General features: G+C 39.2%; 2 protein-coding genes across 10 annotated transcripts in view; both read right to left on the bottom strand.

The window, feature by feature from the left end:
• The window catches only part of LOC108141026 (E3 ubiquitin-protein ligase TRIP12), a 32598-nt gene extending 12322 nt beyond the window's left edge, over positions 1 to 20276 (bottom strand). The window contains exons 1-5 of one of the 9 annotated variants that reach the window (XM_017264113.2): positions 20173 to 20276; positions 8338 to 9186; positions 5424 to 6482; positions 1766 to 2377; positions 577 to 660 (exon numbers count right to left, since the gene is read on the bottom strand). In XM_017264113.2, the coding sequence (XP_017119602.1) occupies positions 577 to 660; positions 1766 to 2377; positions 5424 to 6482; positions 8338 to 8908 (2326 nt within the window). In that variant the 5' untranslated portion in view covers positions 8909 to 9186; positions 20173 to 20276. Of the gene's footprint in view, positions 1 to 576; positions 664 to 1765; positions 3059 to 5423; positions 6483 to 8337; positions 9187 to 14147; positions 14261 to 20172 lie in introns of those variants that run through there. The other 8 variants (XM_017264112.2, XM_017264110.2, XM_017264107.2 and 5 more) reach the window with 8 other exon arrangements.
• On the bottom strand, positions 16442 to 20262 carry LOC108141028 (checkpoint protein HUS1). Its single transcript, XM_017264117.1, has 2 exons — positions 20173 to 20262; positions 16442 to 17363 (listed from the first exon to the last, which is right to left on the bottom strand). The coding sequence occupies exon 2, from the start codon at positions 17346 to 17348 to the stop codon at positions 16512 to 16514; it is 837 nt and encodes a 278-aa protein (XP_017119606.1). The 5' UTR covers positions 17349 to 17363; positions 20173 to 20262; the 3' UTR covers positions 16442 to 16511.
• Positions 20277 to 20351: the final 75 nt, after the last annotated feature.

Here is a 20351-nt window from a genome sequence, read left to right on the forward strand (position 1 = left end):
TAATTAATTACGAAATATAAATCGTTTGTTTTAAACAGTAAATATTTAATGCCAAAGTAAAATTTAAAAGTATTTACAAGTGAAAGTAATCGATTCAAACATCAAAAAATAATATGAAGAAAAAGTTGTAATTGGAAAATATATTTTTTTTAAAAATGTTACTTTTAAGGACGAATACCTTTTTACGATATATAAATCGTTTGTTTTAAACAATAAATATTTAATGTCAAAGTAAAATTTGAAAGTATTTGCGGTTTTCTAATAAAATTCAGTATTGTTAGTGGCGGAAAATGGTGAAAAAGACTAAAACTAAAATAAACGTAGATATACAACATTTTTCTAAATCAAAACTAAAACGGTAAAACTAAATAATCCAAAAGATATAATACGAATAAAATAAAAATAGCAGGTGAAATAACAACAGTGTGCTGCCACCTGAGTCGCCCCTTTGTGATGTGAGAGTGCGTGATTTTTCAGCTTAAGGTGAAATAAAATCAAAGCAAAGCAAAATATGGGTGGAAATGGGCTGGAATAGGTGCATATATGTATACTGAACGATTTGGATTATACGTTTACCTGGCGTTATTTGCTGTCCACCTGCATGCGGCGGTCCACTTGGCGGTTGCTGTGCCATCAAACTATATGTTAAAGCATCCGAAGCTGCTAATCAGACAAGTGAGTCGGAGACAGAAAACAAAGCAAAACAAAAACAAAGATAAGTTCACTATTATTTTGGGTTCAGTTCATTTAAGTTTTTTGCTGTTCAATTATTTGGGCAGACACCGCGAGCAAAGCAACGCAGGGATGAAGGAGCGAGAGACAGAGAGAAGGGAAAGGGAGTTGTTTGGTGTATTTTTGGGGGGTGTGTAATATTTTTTTGTTTTTTTTTTCAGTGCAATATGGGTAGTAGTATCACCTAGACTATAACCAGCACCAAAAAAGATAAAGAGTGAGACCAAGAACCTATAATTTGTACAATATTTACGATCATGTTCGTTATGATTCTGATTCTCAATTGAAAAAGTACATTCTCATGGCAGAGCGCTCCTTCTTGAGTGAACAATTAATACATTTCGTTACATTTTGAATTGAATCATTTGTACATATTTTACCAGATTACAAATTAATGACACCACAATCTCTGTTTTGTTTTCAATTCCAAAATTTTTCGATTTTGGCTAAAATGAAAATGGGAAAGAGAAAGAGACCATGTTTCGGATTCAACAAAATTCATCCGAAAATTTTAACAAAGCCACTTGCTAAGTCTTATATAAAATGTGGGTCAAAGTAAACGTTTTTAGGAATAAATAAGCACGAGATAAATGAGTAATATACACATTAAATAAATTGTGTATAATATTTTACTCTTAAAGTAAAGATTTGTAATCTTTTTTTTACAACCTTTCTAATATTCAATTTATGACAGTATCTTTTTGGGAAAGTGAAAATCACAAACATATGAGTATAGCGGACCACATTTAATTTGTAATATCGAAAGCCCTAGAGTACGTGTGTGTGCTGACCTTATTACCTTATTAAAAACCATGCGCAACCTTTTGACAAAACCATATAGCCTGTAGCTCGAAAAGCAGCCAATAAGCGTTTAAAGTTCTTTGTCAAAATTAACAATAACTTTGTGAATTCTGCTTTTAACCCTAATATTAACCGATTCTAAAAATGATTGAAGAGGCCTTCGCCTCCTGATTTGCTTGCGGTCTCTGGTCCATTCATCCTTTTTTTTTTTGCTCCTTCTTCATCTTCTTACCACTGGTATGTGTCACTTTGGGCCCCTGATGTATTTGTTGTGTCAGTTGTTGTTGTTGCTGTTGTTGCTGCTGGGGATGATTGCTGCGATAGCTGAATAAGAATCCCGGCTGTACGAGCGTAGCACGCTGCTGCTGATGCTGATGTTGCTGTTGTTGTTGTTGCTGCTGCTGATGTAAAGCCAAGTGTTGCTGTTGTTGTTGCTGCTGCTGCTGCTGTTGCAACTGTTGCTGATGACGCACGGCAACTACAACGGTATTGCCGCCCACCTGTTGGTATTGATAGGTACCAGGCGGTGGCAGCAATTGCTGTTGTACAGCAGCAGCAGCGTTGCTATGTTGCTGTTGCTGCTGGTGGTGTTGCTGCTGCTGCTGCTGTGCTGCTGCTGCCGAACTCACACAAGAACCCGTCTTGCCACGTGAACTGCGTCGCAGTGAGGAGTGTTGTTGTTGCTGCTGCTGCTGCTGCTGTTGTTGTTGTGGATTGTACGCAACCTGTTGCTGCTGCGGGGGCACAAACGTGGCCGCTGTAGTCGCTGTTGCCGGCGTGTAGCGTGTTAGCTGCGGCGGCGGCGGCGGTTGTTGCTGGTAGAGTGCCGGCGGTGGTCCTGCCCCTGTGGAGGTAAAATGGTGCGGTGGTGGTTGATGCAACACGGCCACAGAACTATGATAGTAGTGCGGCTGCGGTGGTTGCTGCTGCTGCTGCACGTGTTGCTGATGCTGATGCTGGTGTTGATGGTGTTGCTGCTGTGCAAAATAAGCGGCAGCAGCAGAAGCTGGGGGATAGTGGGCCGCCGCTGCTGCTGCTGCTGCTGCCGCTGCTGCTGTTGGTGTCACAAAGGAAGACAAGTGTGCAAACTGATGTGTGGGCAGCAATTGAGGTGGCTGTTGTTGTTGTTGTTGTTGTTGTTGGTGTGCTTGTTGTTGCGAAGGAGGTTGTGGCGGTTGTTGTTGCTGCTGCTGCTGCTGTGGTGTCAAGGCATATGGCGTAGTTGTTGTAGCCGTCGTGAGGTGCGGCATAATGCTGTAGTCAACAACGTTGTTGCTGGTGTTGCTATTGCTGCTGCGCGTGGCACGTGGCCCTCCCCCTCCGGCGCCTGGCCCCGCCCCCTGTCCATGGGGGGCGGCACGTTGCTGATAGCCGGACGACGTTGTTGCTGATGTTGTCGCCCTTATAGTGTTTGCTGCTGCTGATGCTGCTGGTGCTCCTGCTGCCGCCGGTGTGTTGTTCTTGGTTGTTTTAATGGTGCTGCTGGCACGTTGTGGTTGTGGTTGTTGTTGTTCTTGTTGTTCTCCTTTACGAGTCAAATTTGGTTGGGGGGTGTGAGAGTGAGAGAGAATAGGGAAAAGGGAGTAGAGAGAGAGAGTAGTGGGAGACAACAGTTAACAGCTTTATTTATTGGTGTTTTCAATCTTTTTTTTTTTGGGGGGCTTTTTTGTTGTTATTATTTTCTTGCAGCTACACTACTTGAGTTAGTTTGTTTGGCTTGTTTATTTTTTTTTTGTTCATTGTTTAATGTAATGCAAAAAATATTATTTTGAGCGCTGTGTGTGTTTGGCTTTCAAAAAGGTAATGACAAGGGGAAATCAGGAGAGGAGACTGAACGACCTTCTGTCGCTGACAATGATGATGTTGCTGCTGTCGCTTCTGGTGCTGCAGTTGCTGCTGCAGATCTCTCTCACACTAAACTAAGCACACGCACACACACGCACCCGGCCGTGTTCTTATAGTTCTTGTTCTTGTTCTTGTTTTTTTGTTTAATTCATTTATTCCCCTTTGATGAATGTTTAAGCTGCACTTTGTTGTTGCTGCTGCTGCTGCTGCTGTAAAGTTGTTGTTGCCGCCTCTGCTACTGCTTTACTCTCTCATCTCTCTCTCTCTCTCTCTTTTTCTGCGCTGCACAAAAAGTTGAACACAAATCACACGCCGCCTTTGTTGACACCACAAATACATTCGAGATTTCGCGTTGGTTTATTGTTTTTGCACAAAAACAACAACATCATCATCATCATCATCAACAACACAAGCATCAGCAAGTAAAATATTTTTGGACTCAAAAATCATATGATAAGAAGAGATTTTTATTTAATCACACTTTCATTTTAGATCAAAAATTATGGTAATTTTTGTTGGCTAAATAAAAAGAAATGAAAACAACTACATTTGCAACAACAACAACGTGCAAAATAAACATTTCTTTTTGGGTTTTTTTTTTTTTTTTTGCAGGGTAAAAAATGGTATGGGGTATTTAAAATAATCCAACATCCGATTCGAAACAATAATATTTGTAAACTATTGCCAAAGACGCCTAGAGACACACGTTGGTCGATCTATTTGACGCCCCCGCATAAAATAATAATTCACTATGACACATAAAATAAAACCCTAATGGGTAGGATTCACTGTTGGCTTCTTGCATAAATTATAGATAATACAAATACAATGTGATCGAATGAGGGGTTAAAATTATAATGAGGGCGTTTCTTTGCGTTTTGATAATTGAGCATAAATGAAATGAATCAATATAATAAAACGAATCTTGGGGTTGGGTCAAAAGGGGAATGAAATGGAAATAATGGTTGTGGTTGTGGATGTGGTAAATTGGCAACAGGTGACAGCACAGCCAAAGTTGTGAACTCTTTCCCTGTATCAAAGCTTACTTTCAACCATAAAATGTAAGTTACATACATACATGCAATGCAATTGAACAAGCAAATATAGTAGAATACTCCGTAACTAGATTCACTGACTACTTTTTAATCAGCGCAAAATTTTATATACACATGTGTATATACAGTATGTATATTCTTGTTCCACACGTCGCAATGTACGAATTTATACTGCCAGCCGATCGTCTGTCGTTGGGCATATTTGAGTGCGTTGGCATTCCGAACAATTTGCTTTTTATCAAAATCACAAAAAAAACACTACAGTAGACATTGGGGAACGGCGACAAGACGAGGACACTTCGTAGAATAAATGCTTCGTCAGTGTATAAGTATACATATTTTTTGCTACTGATAACAAATGCGCAAACTGATAGACAATAAAATTCACATTATGCCAGCCAGCAATACGAAGAAGTGCAAATCATCTTGTGTAACCAAAAAGGAATGGACACAAAATTTAAATTTAAAATGCAGTCTTTATCTTGGCTCTGAACTTGTGAAATTCTAAATTAAAAGAGCACTTACGCGCAATTGCCGGATTTGGGTAAATATTTTATAAATATTGTTATCAGCTAAAAGCTTTTTGTGACAAAGATTTTGAAAATGCCTTCACTTTTACTTTTGTGCGCATTTTTAGTTAGGTCTTGTGAATGTTTAAATCAATTGTTCTAAATATTCACCATTTGTACGAAAAGGAAGTCAAATTGCTCTATAAAACTACATCATATGTATATAAATGGTAGTAAGTGGTATTAAAATAAATAGAAAGCGAATGTTAATGATTGGGAAGTTTAAAGTAAATAATGTTAAATTGGGAACTCATAAATGTAAACTATTTACAAGTGGTTACCGAAATATAAAGGTCATGGTTGCTACTCTACACTAGGTATACAACAAAAACATCTATTCACATACATTACGAATAATATACAATGGGAGATGGATGCAGCAGAATGCTATGCGGTGGAATAGTAATCCAACGAAACTCACCACCAAGTTCACCAATCAACTGCTGGGCGAATTCGCTCTCAGAGAGATCCTCCTCCTCGATGTCCTCGTCCTCCTCGATGTCGTCGTCTTCCTCGTCGTCGACGTCCTCTTCCGTTGTGATCTCGTCCTCCTCGGCAACGATCTGGGCGTCTTCCTCGTACGACGAGTCGGCTGAGTTTACGATCTCGTAGAAGCCCACTTCCTCCTCCTCCTCCTCTTCTTCCGCTTCCTCTTCCTCGTCGTCGTCCTCGTCCTCGTCGTTGTCGTCCTGCACCTCCGGTTGGCCCTCCGCCTCCAATTGACCCTGAGTGTGGTTTACTGCTGCCTCTGTGTGATTCAGAGCCGCCTCAAGGGTCGGCAGCTGGTCCTCCACGTCCAGATTCCCGTGCACCGGCTGCTGCTGCTCAGCTTCAGCTCCAGCTCCAGCTTCAGCACCAAGTCTTTCGGCTCCTGCACTCTCTGTGTCCAGCTGATGATTCTGCTGATTCTGCTGCGAGTGGCGCAGGCTCTTTCTGTACTTGCTGTTCGCACCCGGCTTGCTGCTGCTGCTGGATCCGGATCCCGTTGATCCGTTCCGGCTGGTGGTGGCAGTCTCCTCCGGCTGTCCCAGGTGCTTTTCGGGCTTGTGGGAGGAGCGTGTGTGGCTGACCTTGCGCGTTTTGCGATAGTAGTTCAGCAGATTACCGCTGCGTCCGGCACGAGCAATTGTTGCCCCTCGTTGGGGAGTGGTGTCGACCACAGCTCCCGATCCTCCAGCACTGGCCTTGCGCTTGTTCCGGTTGCTGGCCGGAAAGCTGCTAGAGCTGGCACTGGCCCGGATCTGGTGGTGGTGGTGATGATGACGCGCCGCAGCCGCAGCGCTGCTCGTACTTGGCAGCTCCTCTGGGGAAATGGTCTTGGATCGCGTGCGCTGAGCAACACAATCTCCGGATGCCTCGCGAGGCGTCTGGTCGACGCTAACTGCTGCTCCTCCGGCGACTGCTGATCCCAAGGACTGCTGCAGGCGACGTTTCTTGAGTGGCGAACAAAGCTCCACCAGCTGATCTCCACCGGGCGCCGCTGGAAAAGGCATCGGAGAAAAAAAAACAGGTCAGATTTGGTTTATTACTTCGACTCAATCGACGGGCTTTTAAGTGTTTTTTTTGTGGGTTTTGTACGGATGGAAATAGAGGAAACGACTAACTAGTTATTAAATTTTGACAAACAAAAAAATACACAATCATAAATTTAAAAAAGTCAAAAAGTCAAATAAAATTCTCTGTCTATGTTTTTGAACTTTTTAAAAAGAGGTTTTTTTTTTTAAATTTTATCAGTGCTTAATCCTATTCGGTAGTTTAGTGCTTTAAACACACTACTTTAAAAATTTGAATATTTCTATTATATTAAAATCCAAAAATGTTACATGCAACTTTAATAATCATGTAATTGCCTGCCTTAAAAAAGACGTTAGAAATTTTATCAATAACAAGAAATAAAGCAAAGTTTGGAAAGGCAAAGTTTAAATACCATTGAAGTTTTTTAAAAAGTAAAATATTTTATAATATATTTATTTATAAACAATAGGTTTCCAATTAGAGTCCTGCATGAGTGTACACTTTGGGTCATTTGGGTACTCAGTTGAAATTTAAGTTCAAGTAAGTGGGGTGTTTGTTTTCAACATGACCTAACCTACCTGACCCAAATAAATTCAGTTGTTTGGGTTTGGGTAAAAGTTTAACTAAACTCAAACGACTTAGTTCAAATGATTCTTAGGTAACTAAGTTAAGTTTTAGGTTTACCCATTTTTATTTCCATTCAGCTAAAGGCTGCCAAATAATTGCCATTACAAAACTATCTTGAACTTTATTTTTCAAAGCACCGAAACTGACTCGCAAATTCTTGTGGTTTTAGGTTTAATCAAAAAAAAAAACAAAGCAAATATTCCCCCACAAAAAAAATCTGAGTCTAGGTGGCGCCATCTGTCGAACTGCATAGCCAACACTAAAAGCTAAGAGCGTGCAGCACCCCCACCCCCTGCTAACAGTTCTGTCCTTCTCTCTCTTTTTTTCTCTCTCTCATCTGAGCATTGGCAGTAGCAGAGGTCTAATAACTTTTAAAATAATAGCTCGATTTTGAAAATGTTTGTGTCTACTGATAGATATGAACGACACCCACACACAGAATCCAATCCTATATTAATACAATGTCTCAGAGTGACGTGACAGAGGTGTTTACTGTTTTGTGGGCTTTAGAGTGGGCCTGGAAATAAACGTTTTGAAATAAACTTGCGCTGCTTAAGAAACGCTGGAATCTGCATGCCTAATCCCAAATCTATAGCTTTTATAGTTTCCGAGATATCGACGTTCATACAGACGGGCATGATCGACTCGGCTATTGAGCCTGATCAAGAATATTTATACTTTATGGGGTCGGAAACGTTTCCTTCCTCCTGTCAAATATTTTTCAACGAATACAAGATACCCTTTTGCTCTACGAGTAACGGGTATTAATAGAAAAACATATCGTTTTCGAAAGAGGGCAACTTGGCGATTTAAAAATACACAAATGTACAAAGGTTGAGAAACATTAAGCTAAACTTTAAAACTCGCCACATCATATATTATAAAATATTCGGATACATATTTAAATATTTTGTCAACTGTCTCGATCTGATGTTTTGCCTAGTACAGAGAGTATTGATATGCAATTTGTGACAATAGTGTATAAGATTACGAGATCATAGAACTTCATAGACAAGGTCAGCAATCCTCTAATTTATATAAGCAAATTTATTTTATGCCACTTTTACACTTGACACTCTGCCAGGGAAAATATTCATATCAGAAATATTTTACTACAGCGGAAGGAATATCAATACCAAGCAGTCAGAATTGGTTTATTGACTGTTCGAATACTGGTTATTAAGAAAACTCACATTGGTGGCTACTGCGAGTGTGGTTGTTGTTGCTGCTGCTGCTGCTGCTGCTGCTGGCGGTGTTGCAGCCGCTGCTGTTGTGCTGATGATGATGATGACGCTTGCGGCTGCCGGGTGAAGGCGATTGATCACTTGAGATCGGGATAAAGTTGGATGCTGGCGATGATGGGGAACGAAATGCTGCAGTCGTGCGCTTGGAGATTAGCGACTCCTTGCTGCTGTTGACTGTTGCAGAGGAGTGGCGTCCTTGACTGCGTGATCGACGACTGGAGCTGGTTGCAGTTGCAGTTACAGTTGCAGTCGAGGTGGCGGCTACTACGGCGACGGAGGAGCTGACGGCAGGACCTGATGATGTTGCCGGCGTGTTGCGTTTCTTGCTTTTGCTTGCGTTGTTGTTGTTGTTGTTGCGTCGCCGGTGGGACGAGTGATTGGATGAAATTGTGGTATTGGACGCACCGATATTATTGACCAATGTCGCTGTTGTTGCTGTTGCTATTGCTGTTGAACCACCGTCGTCGTGCTGCCCCTCCGTCAATGCAGAGAGCGATTGACTTTTAACGGATTCGGCCATAGACGACACTTAACCGCACCGGCATCGAACACACTTAACATGCCAACACAACCAATAATTGAATATTGATCTCGAAATGTTTGCTCTTAATCGGTCCGACAACTACACCATGAAAATAGTCTCTAAATTTATATTTAAATTCAATTCACTTTTTGTCTTTTATCTCAATTACACCATCATTTCAAATTTACTGTTTAAGTCTCTTTCACTTCACTTCACTTTTCACAATTTTCCTTGCTGATTTCCTTTCTGCGTGCTTCCTTGGACAGAGTTTTGTGCTGCAATAAAGAAGAGAAAGATACGAAAAGGGTATTAAAACAATGTGACAAAATAGTAAAATAGAACGCATTTTATGTGCACGTCGCAATGCAAACAGAAACAAAGGCCACAAAACCAAAAAGTGGAGGACCCGGATAATATAATTTCTCATGTTAACTCGGAAATTTATAAAAGAAACTTAACTTTTTCTGTTTTTACTTAACGAAATAATGTTTAACCCCCTAAAAGAATATTATGATAAACAGTAAGAATAATGGCGAGTTATTTCATAATAATTAAAGTATTAATTTGTTTTGTGGTTAAAATGTTTACACATTATTTTCTTTTTGCAGTTCTTAGAAATTGTGTTAACTTTCAATTCGTATTTAGTTTCGCCATTAAATTCCCTAAATTAGTTTGATTTTGTTTGGCTATCAGTGCAAGGCAACTCGCGACCTAAAAATAGTCACAAAGGAGACGGAACCAGATAGAAGAGTCTATTCTCACCCCCAGGAACTCGAATATGCAGAACTCAAAAATGCAGAGGAGGCAGCCAAGCGAAGTGATCGGGGCACAGACAGGAAATGCTGAAACGTTGAAGCGCTGACTTCTGACAATGCCGAGTGGTATGTACATACATATGTACATACATATGTAGGTAAATCCCAAATGGAAGAGAGGGGCTGAAATTGTGAGCTAGTAGTAACAAAAACTCACAAGAGATAAGGAGCAATATGGAATATCGCACTCGTGGGACTCTCAAGTGAATGTGAAAACCGGCTCAACTCAACTCAGGGGTAGAGATATAGAGAATGAGAGAGGCAGGAGAGAGAACGGAAATTGCTAAAAGCCAAATGCACAAAGGCAGATTTTCAGCCCTGTTTTAAAGGACAGGTACTAGAACTAGCAGACAATGGAAAATGCCACACCACATATGTAAGTGGTGCCAAGTATTGATTGACCAAGGAGAACAAAACCATCCAAATTAATTTGCAGTTTATACAGACTCATAAACAATACTCATGTACGGCAAATAAATAAGCAATGAAATTGGATTTAGTAGTCAATTAATTATCGTAAATTAAACTTAAGATGAAACTGTGTTTTTAAGGGATTGTATTACATAATATATTAGATTTTTTTCCAATGATTAAAGAGGAGGTAGTCTTCAGTGTTTTTTTTTGTTATATGTATTTTGTTTCTTATTAAAAAGTTTTAGTTTTAAAATTATTCAAGCGTTTATTCACATAGCATAAAAACAAATAATTCGTATTAAAATTCAGATATCTCGAAACTTTATTTTTTGGTTTGAACATTTTATTTAAGCGCCGAACTTCATTGGGAAAAAGCCATGTTGGCAGCACAGAAGAGCAAACGAAAAACTGATAACGGAAAATACAAACCACCTCCGAAAACATACACATCACCACCACTAGGAAAATACACATATTCAATTCACTCACACACACTTGAGCATTTTGTCAACATATGAAATTTGTAAATAAGTTAACAGCTGTTTGTCAGCAGCAGCCACCGACACGTGCATGCGAGCGAGGGAGAAAATCAAAGGCAGATAGAGAGAGTAAAACGAGAGCGAATGTTTTGAGTGGAAAGATGAGCGCTGGCATTTACACTCGCTCACAGCTGTGTTAATCAGCTGTTCTCGGCCGTTTTGTTTATGTTTTGCCTTTCGTAATGCCCAGCGTGTCCGTGCATGTGTGGGTTGGCTATCTGCCCCTTCTTCCTATGTGTGTGCGAGCGAGAAACAAGTTCTGCGAGCGTGTGTGCGTGAGTTGCCATGCTTGTTTCGAAGAAGATGAAGTGAAAGAAAATCGAGCAAAGCACAGCCTTTTTGCCTTTGCTTCCACTCGCCGAAAAAGATGAGATTTGAGCGTGTTCTGCTTTGTTCTGCGCCCTTTTCGTTCACTTTATGTACTCGAAAACCCCGTCTACCGCGGATATGTATCGCTTTTAAACCAAACAAAATGCGTAGTTTCAAACACGTCTGCCCTTTTACGTTTAGGTTGCTTTTCGACTAACCGCATTGACAGTTCCTATCAAATGTGACAGGCAAACGAATAAAAAAAATAACGAAATTCAGTAACCAAACGTCAAACGTTTGCCAAAGTGGCCAAGCTTACAAAAGCAACAAAAAACGAATACAACAAATTCAGTTCAAGGCCATCGAAACGAAACCACCAACCCAAACAAAAAGACGACGTCAGCGGTTTTGGTTTGGTGGAAAATTAGATGTATTTGACTTTTCAATTGTTGGAGACAAAATTTTCATTTGCTTCTTGGTAGTTAGAGATGGCATTAAGACATACACTTTTATAATATCACAAAAACAAAATTGGCTAATTATTAACGCATAGTAAAAAAAAGTTTGAAACTGTTTCGATGACGTAAAAAATATATTTTAAACTGTTAGTATTTTTATAATAATTGAATGAGCCTTTTTCTTTAGAGTTTGTATTTCCCTAATAAATTTCCGTTTTGTTACCCAAGTTGTTTATAGATACACAAGTTTTTGAAATATCTGGAATCTCCCTCTTTCTTGTTATCAACTTTTTCCTATTTTGATTTGACGATTTCAATATTCGTGAAACAAATCTTTAGCAATATTCTGGTTTCTAGAATTTAGAGAACATTTAACAAAGTCGAGAAGTGCGGACACCATGATAGTTTGCTTGTTCCAAACACCCAATCCGAGCAATATAATCTATCTACATCTATTAGTCTCCACTCGTATCTCCGCCCCACAAGTTTTTCACACCGAAAAGCGCAGACAAAAAAAAAATAATAAGCGAGGCCACAAATGGCAGCGCCTTCATGTAGTGTGCCAGTGTGAGTGTGTGCTGTTTACATAGGTGTGTGTGTGTGTGTGTGTGTGTGTGTGTGTTTCTGTGCGCGAGTGCCAAGCATTTTGCTTTGCGTGTGGCAACTCCAACATATGGCGAATGCCCGTGGTTGTTGCTATGGGTTGTTGTTGCCTTTTATCAGCAATTAAACTTGAAGGGTCTTAAGCAGAAACAAAAACCTTTAATGGAGTCAACATTTATTCAAACTAAATTCTACAAGCTATTATCCCGATATATAAAAAGAAACTAAGTTATCTATTTCAGTCTATATTTCAAACAAAAAGCCGTTAATTAATTACGTTTGTCCTACATCATACCAAATTAGTGATAGTATTCATTTATACTACTATTAAGAATACGACAAAAAAATGTGTCCTAGCAATTTTCAAGTCAATTTTTGGATCTTATTGACAGATAGCAGTGTTCATTTCAAATCGTATTCATTGTTCCGTTAAAATACTAATTGGAGGAAACTACTTAGATTCTACATTTTCAAAAATTAAGTTTTAACTACTAACTTTAAGTTTTTAGGTAAGGAATGGTGGTGAGCAAAAAAGTAAGTTCGACTGTAGTACAATTAAATTATTTCAGCTGACTGCAACCCCCATATGCGATACGAAAGTATGACAACCCTGGCCCGAGCATAATTGATAACAATTTGTGTGTTCATGTGGCAGTGTGGGCTATGGCTATGCCCTACCTCCGTCATCCCTCCCCTTCTCAATTTCCCCTGTTCGTTATGCATTGTGCGTGCTACGTTGTTGGCATTGTTTGTAACTTATTTGAATATCGTTGTAAAGAAGCAGTCGAGCGCATATTGAAGCTGCTCCCAATAGTGCTGCCCTCAAGCAAGTTTTCTATATTTCCCATTTTACTTTCCCGCATAGGTCGACATTTTATATTTTTCTCTTTTCAACGTGTTACGAAACCTGCCTACGCACAGTTATATATGACACTGCGAGAAACAGAGGTCAAAACTATGCATAAGTATCTTTTAAAAACTTTTGTAAGAGTATAGTTTCATTGTCATGTATTTATTAATGAGGCAACTATTAAAACTTTGAATAATATACAAAAAATATTACTTAAAGCAACTCAATATTTGATTGTAAGATTCTGTTTTTCAGATAGATTATTCGAAATTAGGACACGAATAGACTGTTTTTTTTTTAAACTGTTAAAAAATGGTTTTCCAGCTGAAATTATTTTTTCCAAAGTTAATAAAAACTTAAAAAAAGCTTAAAAAAAACAGCTCTGATACATACATTTTAGAATTAACGTTGAAAATAAATTGACAGTTACTCTATCGAATCAAATCGTGTAACACTCCTCCACAGAGAAATTACGTAGTTAAACAGGCGGACGTAAGAACGCAATAGCAACGCCACCTGGCAACCCTAATGAGTGGGTGGGAGGGTGTTGTGGCGGACAACACTGGACATGCAACAATTAAACTCTGAAGGTTTTTTTTAGCCTTTTGAGAATTTTTTAAGTTTTTAGAGGCAAGGTCAGCATAAAAGCATTAAAAACTTGTTTTTAGCAGGGGGGATATATTTATCCAGTAAAATAGACCACATAATTATCTACTTTTATACAACGCGTTATGTACATACGCATACAGACACTTGTGCAACGGCTGTTATATACAGTTATACACAATCCTTTGATGCACTTTTCACGGCGGAAGTAAAAAAAGTACCTACAAGATTTTGTATATGGTGTACTTGACTCGCATTAATTAGGGAGTTGTTTCTTATTAAAATCTTTTGAAATAAATTGACAATTGAGAAAAAGACAACAAAAAAAAAACAAATTTAAAAAAAAAAACGCAAAAGGGAGCACAGGGCGATGTATGTGCGCGAAAGAGAGCGAACGAGGGCAAGCGCATGACGACGGACACACTTACACACACAAAGGCTTACAAAAGAAGGAAGAGGAGGAGGAGAACAAATAAGTCTCAGTATGTACAACAATATAACAAAATCAAAGCGATGAGCAAAAACTTAATGCATACACAATTTGAGCGATTTGCATGCTCTGGTCCACCGAGAAATCCCATTTAATTTTAATTTCAGTCCAACGCAGCGTGATAATACTCAGAATTATATAAACGGCAGCACCTTTTCGGATTCTACACACCATGTACCAGTCGCATCGAGTATATAGAAAAATACAGCCGTTTGCATTTCACTTTTCAGCTGTGCACGCACTCAAATCCAACTCACGAATGATACAGAAGCAGAAACGGCAGAAACACCAGCGGAAAATGGCGACTGAGAGAGCGCGTGAGTGGGGTTGCGCTGCTCGAGTGGAAGAGCGTGACTGCGATATTGACGGTACTGCACTCAAAGCGATTTGGGGGCAGCAAAAATATTAGTCATTAGAAAACATTTTGGTTAACACTGCCCCAATGCAGTTGAATCACATAAATAATTCAAAATAATGTCATCCAATATTTATGAAACGCAAATCACTCAATCCGCCCGAAAACAGGTCACTCAACCCTCGAGAATGAGGTCAACAAACCGCTCTCTCTCACAGGTTTTTGGTTGAGTCTAACACCTTGCATGTGTGTCATTGTGTTAGCCTAATTGATTTTAAACACAAAATATATAAATAAGTTGAAATTCCTGATTTGCTTCCACTCAAAATGGCCGAGTGGCCATGTTAAATTGAGGGGGAACAAGTGAGTGTGACTCTGCCTTTTCCTTTTTGGGGTTGCCCACTTCCACTCGTTCGCCACTTGCTCTCTCGCTCGTGTTCCTTGTACCTGTGTGATGGGCCGTGTTACCGTTTTCTTCTCCCCCCGTCGATCAGCTGATCACGCGCGTGTGAGCACGGAGAAAATGCGTGAGAGTAACTATTTAGGAAATTTCTAATAGGGTCGCTCGCAGTATCAAATGCACTCAGCTGACCTCCTCAAACCAAACGTTTGTGTGTGTGTGTATAAACAACGATGAGGAAAAACCAACAAATCGAATAGAAAAAAACGATAAAGACCAGTTTTCCTTCCGACTTTACATGCTTTGTTCTTCTCGGTTTTTAGTTGTCTAAATATTGAATTCATAAATTAAACATAAATTATTGATATAAAAATCAAACAAAGTTTATTGAAAATGAAGATAAAAGATATAATTAAGTTGAACAGTAAAAGTGCAAAAAAGGAGATTTTCAATGAACCAGCATAAATTTATATTCTGTTTAAAAGATTTTCATACGATAAATCTAAACAAAATTCGTTTATTACGCTTTTAACTTTAAACTTTTTTTAAACCGACTTATTATTTTTATTGTATTGAATATTACTAAAAAGATAAATGGAACGGGTCTGGTGCCCCGTTAGTTCTAATACGAATAGACTTTCTGACTAAATAACAAACTATTGTCTTTTTTATGTCTTTGAAGATAACATAACCTCCTTAACTGTCGGCAGCGTATTATTCGCAGCAAGCTAAAGCAAAGGCAGTAAGTGCAAGTCAATTAAAATTGTGGGCATGTGCATGATGTTTTCAAAATAAATAAAAAAAAAACCAGTAACAGCAGCAAACAATAAATATGCATGGATGCAGCTCGCTCTCTCGGTCACACACATACACATACACATACGCTTATGCAAGTGCAGTGGCAATGCAGCTGAGTGAGTAAACGAGAGGGACTCGCAACGGAGAGAACGCGAAATGAGGCCACGGTTGCTGACGAATTTGGGACAGGCAGGCGGAAAACGACAAAAAAAAAAAAAAAAAGAAGAGCCGCCCCAACTTTCGTTTGCCGATAACACCAGATATCGTAACAATTATTCACGTCTGATAAGTTATACCCTATTTTCACAGAGATACATCCATTAACCGATGGAAGTAACCAACTACCAAAGAGTCACCTTTAACATCCACCATTCAGTGGTGATATGAAATTGCCATATCAACAATCTCTCATCCATTTGATTTTGACATTGATTTTCATAGCCTTAACAGATAAATAAAAAAAATAAATTAAACCAAAGACCTAAAGATTTTCATGTTATTATTATTAAATTAAACCAAAGACAAAGATTTTCATGTTTGATATGTCTCAGAAGAATATTAGACTTTTTTCTTTTTTACAAAAAAAAAAAATTTCAGCTTTAGCGTTTATGACCCTTCAATTATATGCACTTTTACGGGGGTGAAACAGGAAACTCATACAACCAAATTCATTAAAAATTGTATGTGTATCAAATATACATTCACCCGAAATTGGTAAAAAAAAAAAATATCGTAGATTCCCTAGAGATAACGATATTTTTATCAACATCAAGAGTCTATGCTTAAAGTAGCCCACTGTGTAACGGTAATGAATTTACCAAAACACATAATGCTTCAGATATAACATTTGTATGTAACGTATTAACTCAGCATCGGGATAAATAGAAAATAGATCAGTATCAAAAAACATTTATTTTACACTAATACATAAGGAAATAAGCCATTTTGAAATCCGATTTTAAACTAAATACAAACAGCGGGCAAAATAGAATGCAATACTACATCCTGTCGCACATCGATCTGCAGATGGATGGAATGGTCGCGATCGATCCCAATGGTCAGTTCATCGTTGGCGACTTGCAGAGCTCCAAAGAAGGCGGAGGCTTTTCGTGAATCCACCGAGCAAGAGGCCTCCTGCTGGGAACCTGACAGAGATCGGATCAGTAGTTTCTGGAAACGACTGGTCACGGTGGACATTTCAGAGGTAGCAATGACATTGAGTTCGCCATCAAAGTTGACTTGAAATTCCAAGCTGGGCGATACATTTTTAAGTTTATCGATGAGACTTCGCAGCAATCTTAATGTTGGCAAACTCAAAATCAATTGGGAGTTTGGAACTTTTGGCACAACATAAGCAGACCAATCGCTGGCCGGAATTATGGTCACTGGAACATCGTGTACCACTTCTCGGGCTTCTGTAGAAGTCGACAAGAGCACGGAGGCTATAACCGAAATGCAAGGAAACTGAATCCTCTGCAGCTTCAATTTGCAATTGTTAACGCCACCAGTTCGGAGCACAGACAAAGCTCTTCCGAGACTCGCCGAAGACATGCTCAAAACTATATATTCCTGATCCGGTCGGGCTGCCTCCATGCGATACTCCGGAAAGTACTCCTCAGCTGCAATGCTCGCCCACACCAATGGTGATGCCGTGGAGCTCTGATCCTCGTTCACTATGAAGTGCATCTGCCGAGAGCCCAGGATCATCACGCAATCCCTTGCCAGTTTGGCCAATGTGGCCACTATGGCCTGGAATTCTCGCATATACAGCGAATCCTGCATCAGGGCACGGAACTTCATTTTGCCAGCAAAGAACTGAGGATCAACACGAAATAAAAAGGGGAAAAAACAAAACGGAAACAAAAATCAAACACGGCTACCAATAACTGAGAAACTACAATTCTCTGGAGTTTAAAGTTAGCTACAGAGGTATACTTCCAATAACTGAGAAACTACAATTCTCTGGAGATTTAAGTTATGTAGCTACAGAGGTATACTTCAGTTTAAAATAAACTTGATTTCTCATACAATTTAAACTACAAAAACAGAACATATGAAATTTTGGTCAATTTCCTATTAAGATATAATTACTTTTAAGATAAGCAAGATAAGATAACATACAAGATACAAAAAATTTGAAGTAGGCGTAAAACCAGGATGTTTCTTATCTTGAAAAAGATTACTTATACTTATTTAAAGTGATAGTAAACCAGCGGTCGGTACGACCCTTTCTTGCCTGCAGAGTAAGGTTTTGCCGACACACATACAAATACATGTTGGGCTGTGCAGATTTATCACTGTTACCACTGTATTTAACCCTTGAAGACTAAAATAAATTTGCTTAAAAGGTTGTTTATCGTAGTAATTATAGGCAACCACGTAACTATTGAATGGAAGTTCATAGCAAATGAGCGACTTAGAAGGACATTAGGAAAGGTTTTGACCAAACATTAAGTAATTTTAAATTAGATTGAGGGCTTTTTAAAAAACCGTAAGCCAACCTGATTGAAGAAACTTTAGACCCTTCGAGGGGTTAATAAGTATCTGGGGATAGGGTCTCGTTCTCGACTTGCTCTTACACTTTTTTTTTTTTCTTCTCGGACTCGAATTTGAGTTCAATGTACAAAGGCACACACATACACACACACACTGAAAAGCAAACGAACTTACACACTCGCTCATCAATCGCACATGCACACAGCGAAATAAAGAGAAAGAGAGAGGGAGAGGGAGGAAGGTGAGAAGGAGAAGAGGCAAGCAAACAAAGCGCAGAGCGAGTTCCGAGTTGTGTTTTGGCTCTTCTTTTTATTTATTTATTTTTATTTTTGTTGTTGGGGCGAAACGGTGAGCAAAGAGCAGGCTAAACGAAATGAAGCACGCCGTCGTCAGATACAAAAAAACGTTGTGGTTCTCCTTGTACACAAAGTCATCAAAAGGCAGACAGGATTTGTATGCCCTCCAAGTGTAGGGGAAATTCCAGGTGCGGGGGTTGTCGCGGGGGCCACGGCGGCGGAAATCAAATTATCTGCCCGTCTAGGGGGTCAAATATTTCCCTTTACTAGTTCAATCAACCTTCAAGGTTAGCTGGGCGTTATCAAAGGCTCAATTGCAATTGATAATGTAAACGTTTATGCACGTATGTATGTACATATGTACATGTGTGAATAGCAAGCAGTTTGTGTTGGAACATAAGAAATGTAGTATCGCAAGAATTCAAAAATCCCATAAATAATAGCAATAACCTAAGGTGAATGAATGCATGATCGTGATCTACGAGATACTTTTGGTCTTCCATCTTCTTAAGACATTCCAATGTTTTTATAATTTCTGTGTGAAATAAAAACAATTTGTTTTTTATATTAAGGAATAAAAATAAGCGCTTGTATTTTTTATTGCCAATTGGAAACGGCAAACATTTTTCGCTTTTGTTAATTAACAGTTCTGAGTGGGCGATGTATGAACACGATTCCTTGATTGTAAGCAATACAAGCATTACAAGAATAAATTCATAGAAAGAAGCAAAAGGGCAGCACTTTGGCTGTATTGGTGGGGCTACCCCCCATTCGGCAACAGCTGTTTTTTTTTTTCTTCTTTAAAATTGACCTATGACGTCACATTAACACGGACTATTTCACAAATAAGCGAAACCACAAAAGCTTTTTTTTCATCTAGAAGTTTGCTTTCATGACACGATGTTTTGTAGCGTTACTTGCAGAAACCTTCACATCATTGCAACGTGAACAAATTTATATAGAAAATAAAAACAAATGCCGGGGTTGGGGGAAGAAAAGCACAATAAAACGCTGACAAGAGGCCAACAAATTAAACAGAAAATAAAAATGCTGAGAATAAGAAACGTGATTGATATGCTATCTCTGTCACACAGACACACACACACACACACACTTCCAAATGGATGGAGCAGCACCCGCTGAAGTTTGCAGCATAAATAAAAGAGAAAGTAAAAACTTAACAAGATGCGCTCATTCCCCGCCCCTTCCCCTCGTCCAAAAGAAATGGAAATACCAATTCGAAGTAGAATAAAACACACACGCAGGCAGGCAGGCACATAATTAAATACCCTACACAAAAAGCGAAAGCTCATTGGCTTGGGTTAAATAATAGTCTTACTTATTTCTTTACGTAACCTGGAACCCCTCTTCAATTTGATCATCCACCTATCTATGTACTCTTTATATATAAGCTTTTCCTTGTACATTTTCCAGGAAAATGGATGTGACTCCTCGGCAGCCATTGTAAAAATCAATATTACCAGATTGTCCACACAGAAAGTGCACTCAAACACAGTTGCCCTTCAATTAGGATCTTCTTGGAGGCACAAACACTTTTTAATCACGCTTTGCTGAGCCTTTAATAAGCACAAATCTTTTAGACAACGGTCAGAAAAAGTAATGTAGGAAAAGGCAAATGGTCGACATTTTGTTTTCCGTCTCGCTGCTGCCTATTTGAAACGTATGCGTGTGTGAGTGCGTGTATGTGTATCTGGTCTGAACTGGGAGCCCCAAAAAAAAAATCTGTTGGTAAATCGCTTGTCGCTACGCACTGTGCTCGCTTTATGTAAATGCCCTTCAATCCCGATGGCGTTCACCGCAATCGCACTTACCTTTAAACTAATTGCAGTAGTTTTCTCTCAATTTGCACAGTTTTTTTACACTCAGCAGTTTTCACACGCGACGGAACAACAATGCGCACCAGTGTGACCGCGGCTTGCAACGTTAGTTGATAACGCGTTAGCCTATTCACATTATAGTATTTTTTTTTGAGCAATCGGAAAACGGTGAA

This window comes from Drosophila elegans, unplaced genomic scaffold (assembly GCF_018152505.1).
Source record: "Drosophila elegans isolate 14027-0461.03 unplaced genomic scaffold, ASM1815250v1 contig_476, whole genome shotgun sequence".
NCBI lineage: Eukaryota > Metazoa > Arthropoda > Insecta > Diptera > Drosophilidae > Drosophila > Drosophila elegans.

Coding starts and splice junctions, on each gene's coding strand:
- LOC108141028 (XM_017264117.1), bottom strand. CDS start 17,348: ATGAAGTTCCGTGCCCTGATGCAGGATTCGCTGTATATGCGAGAATTC.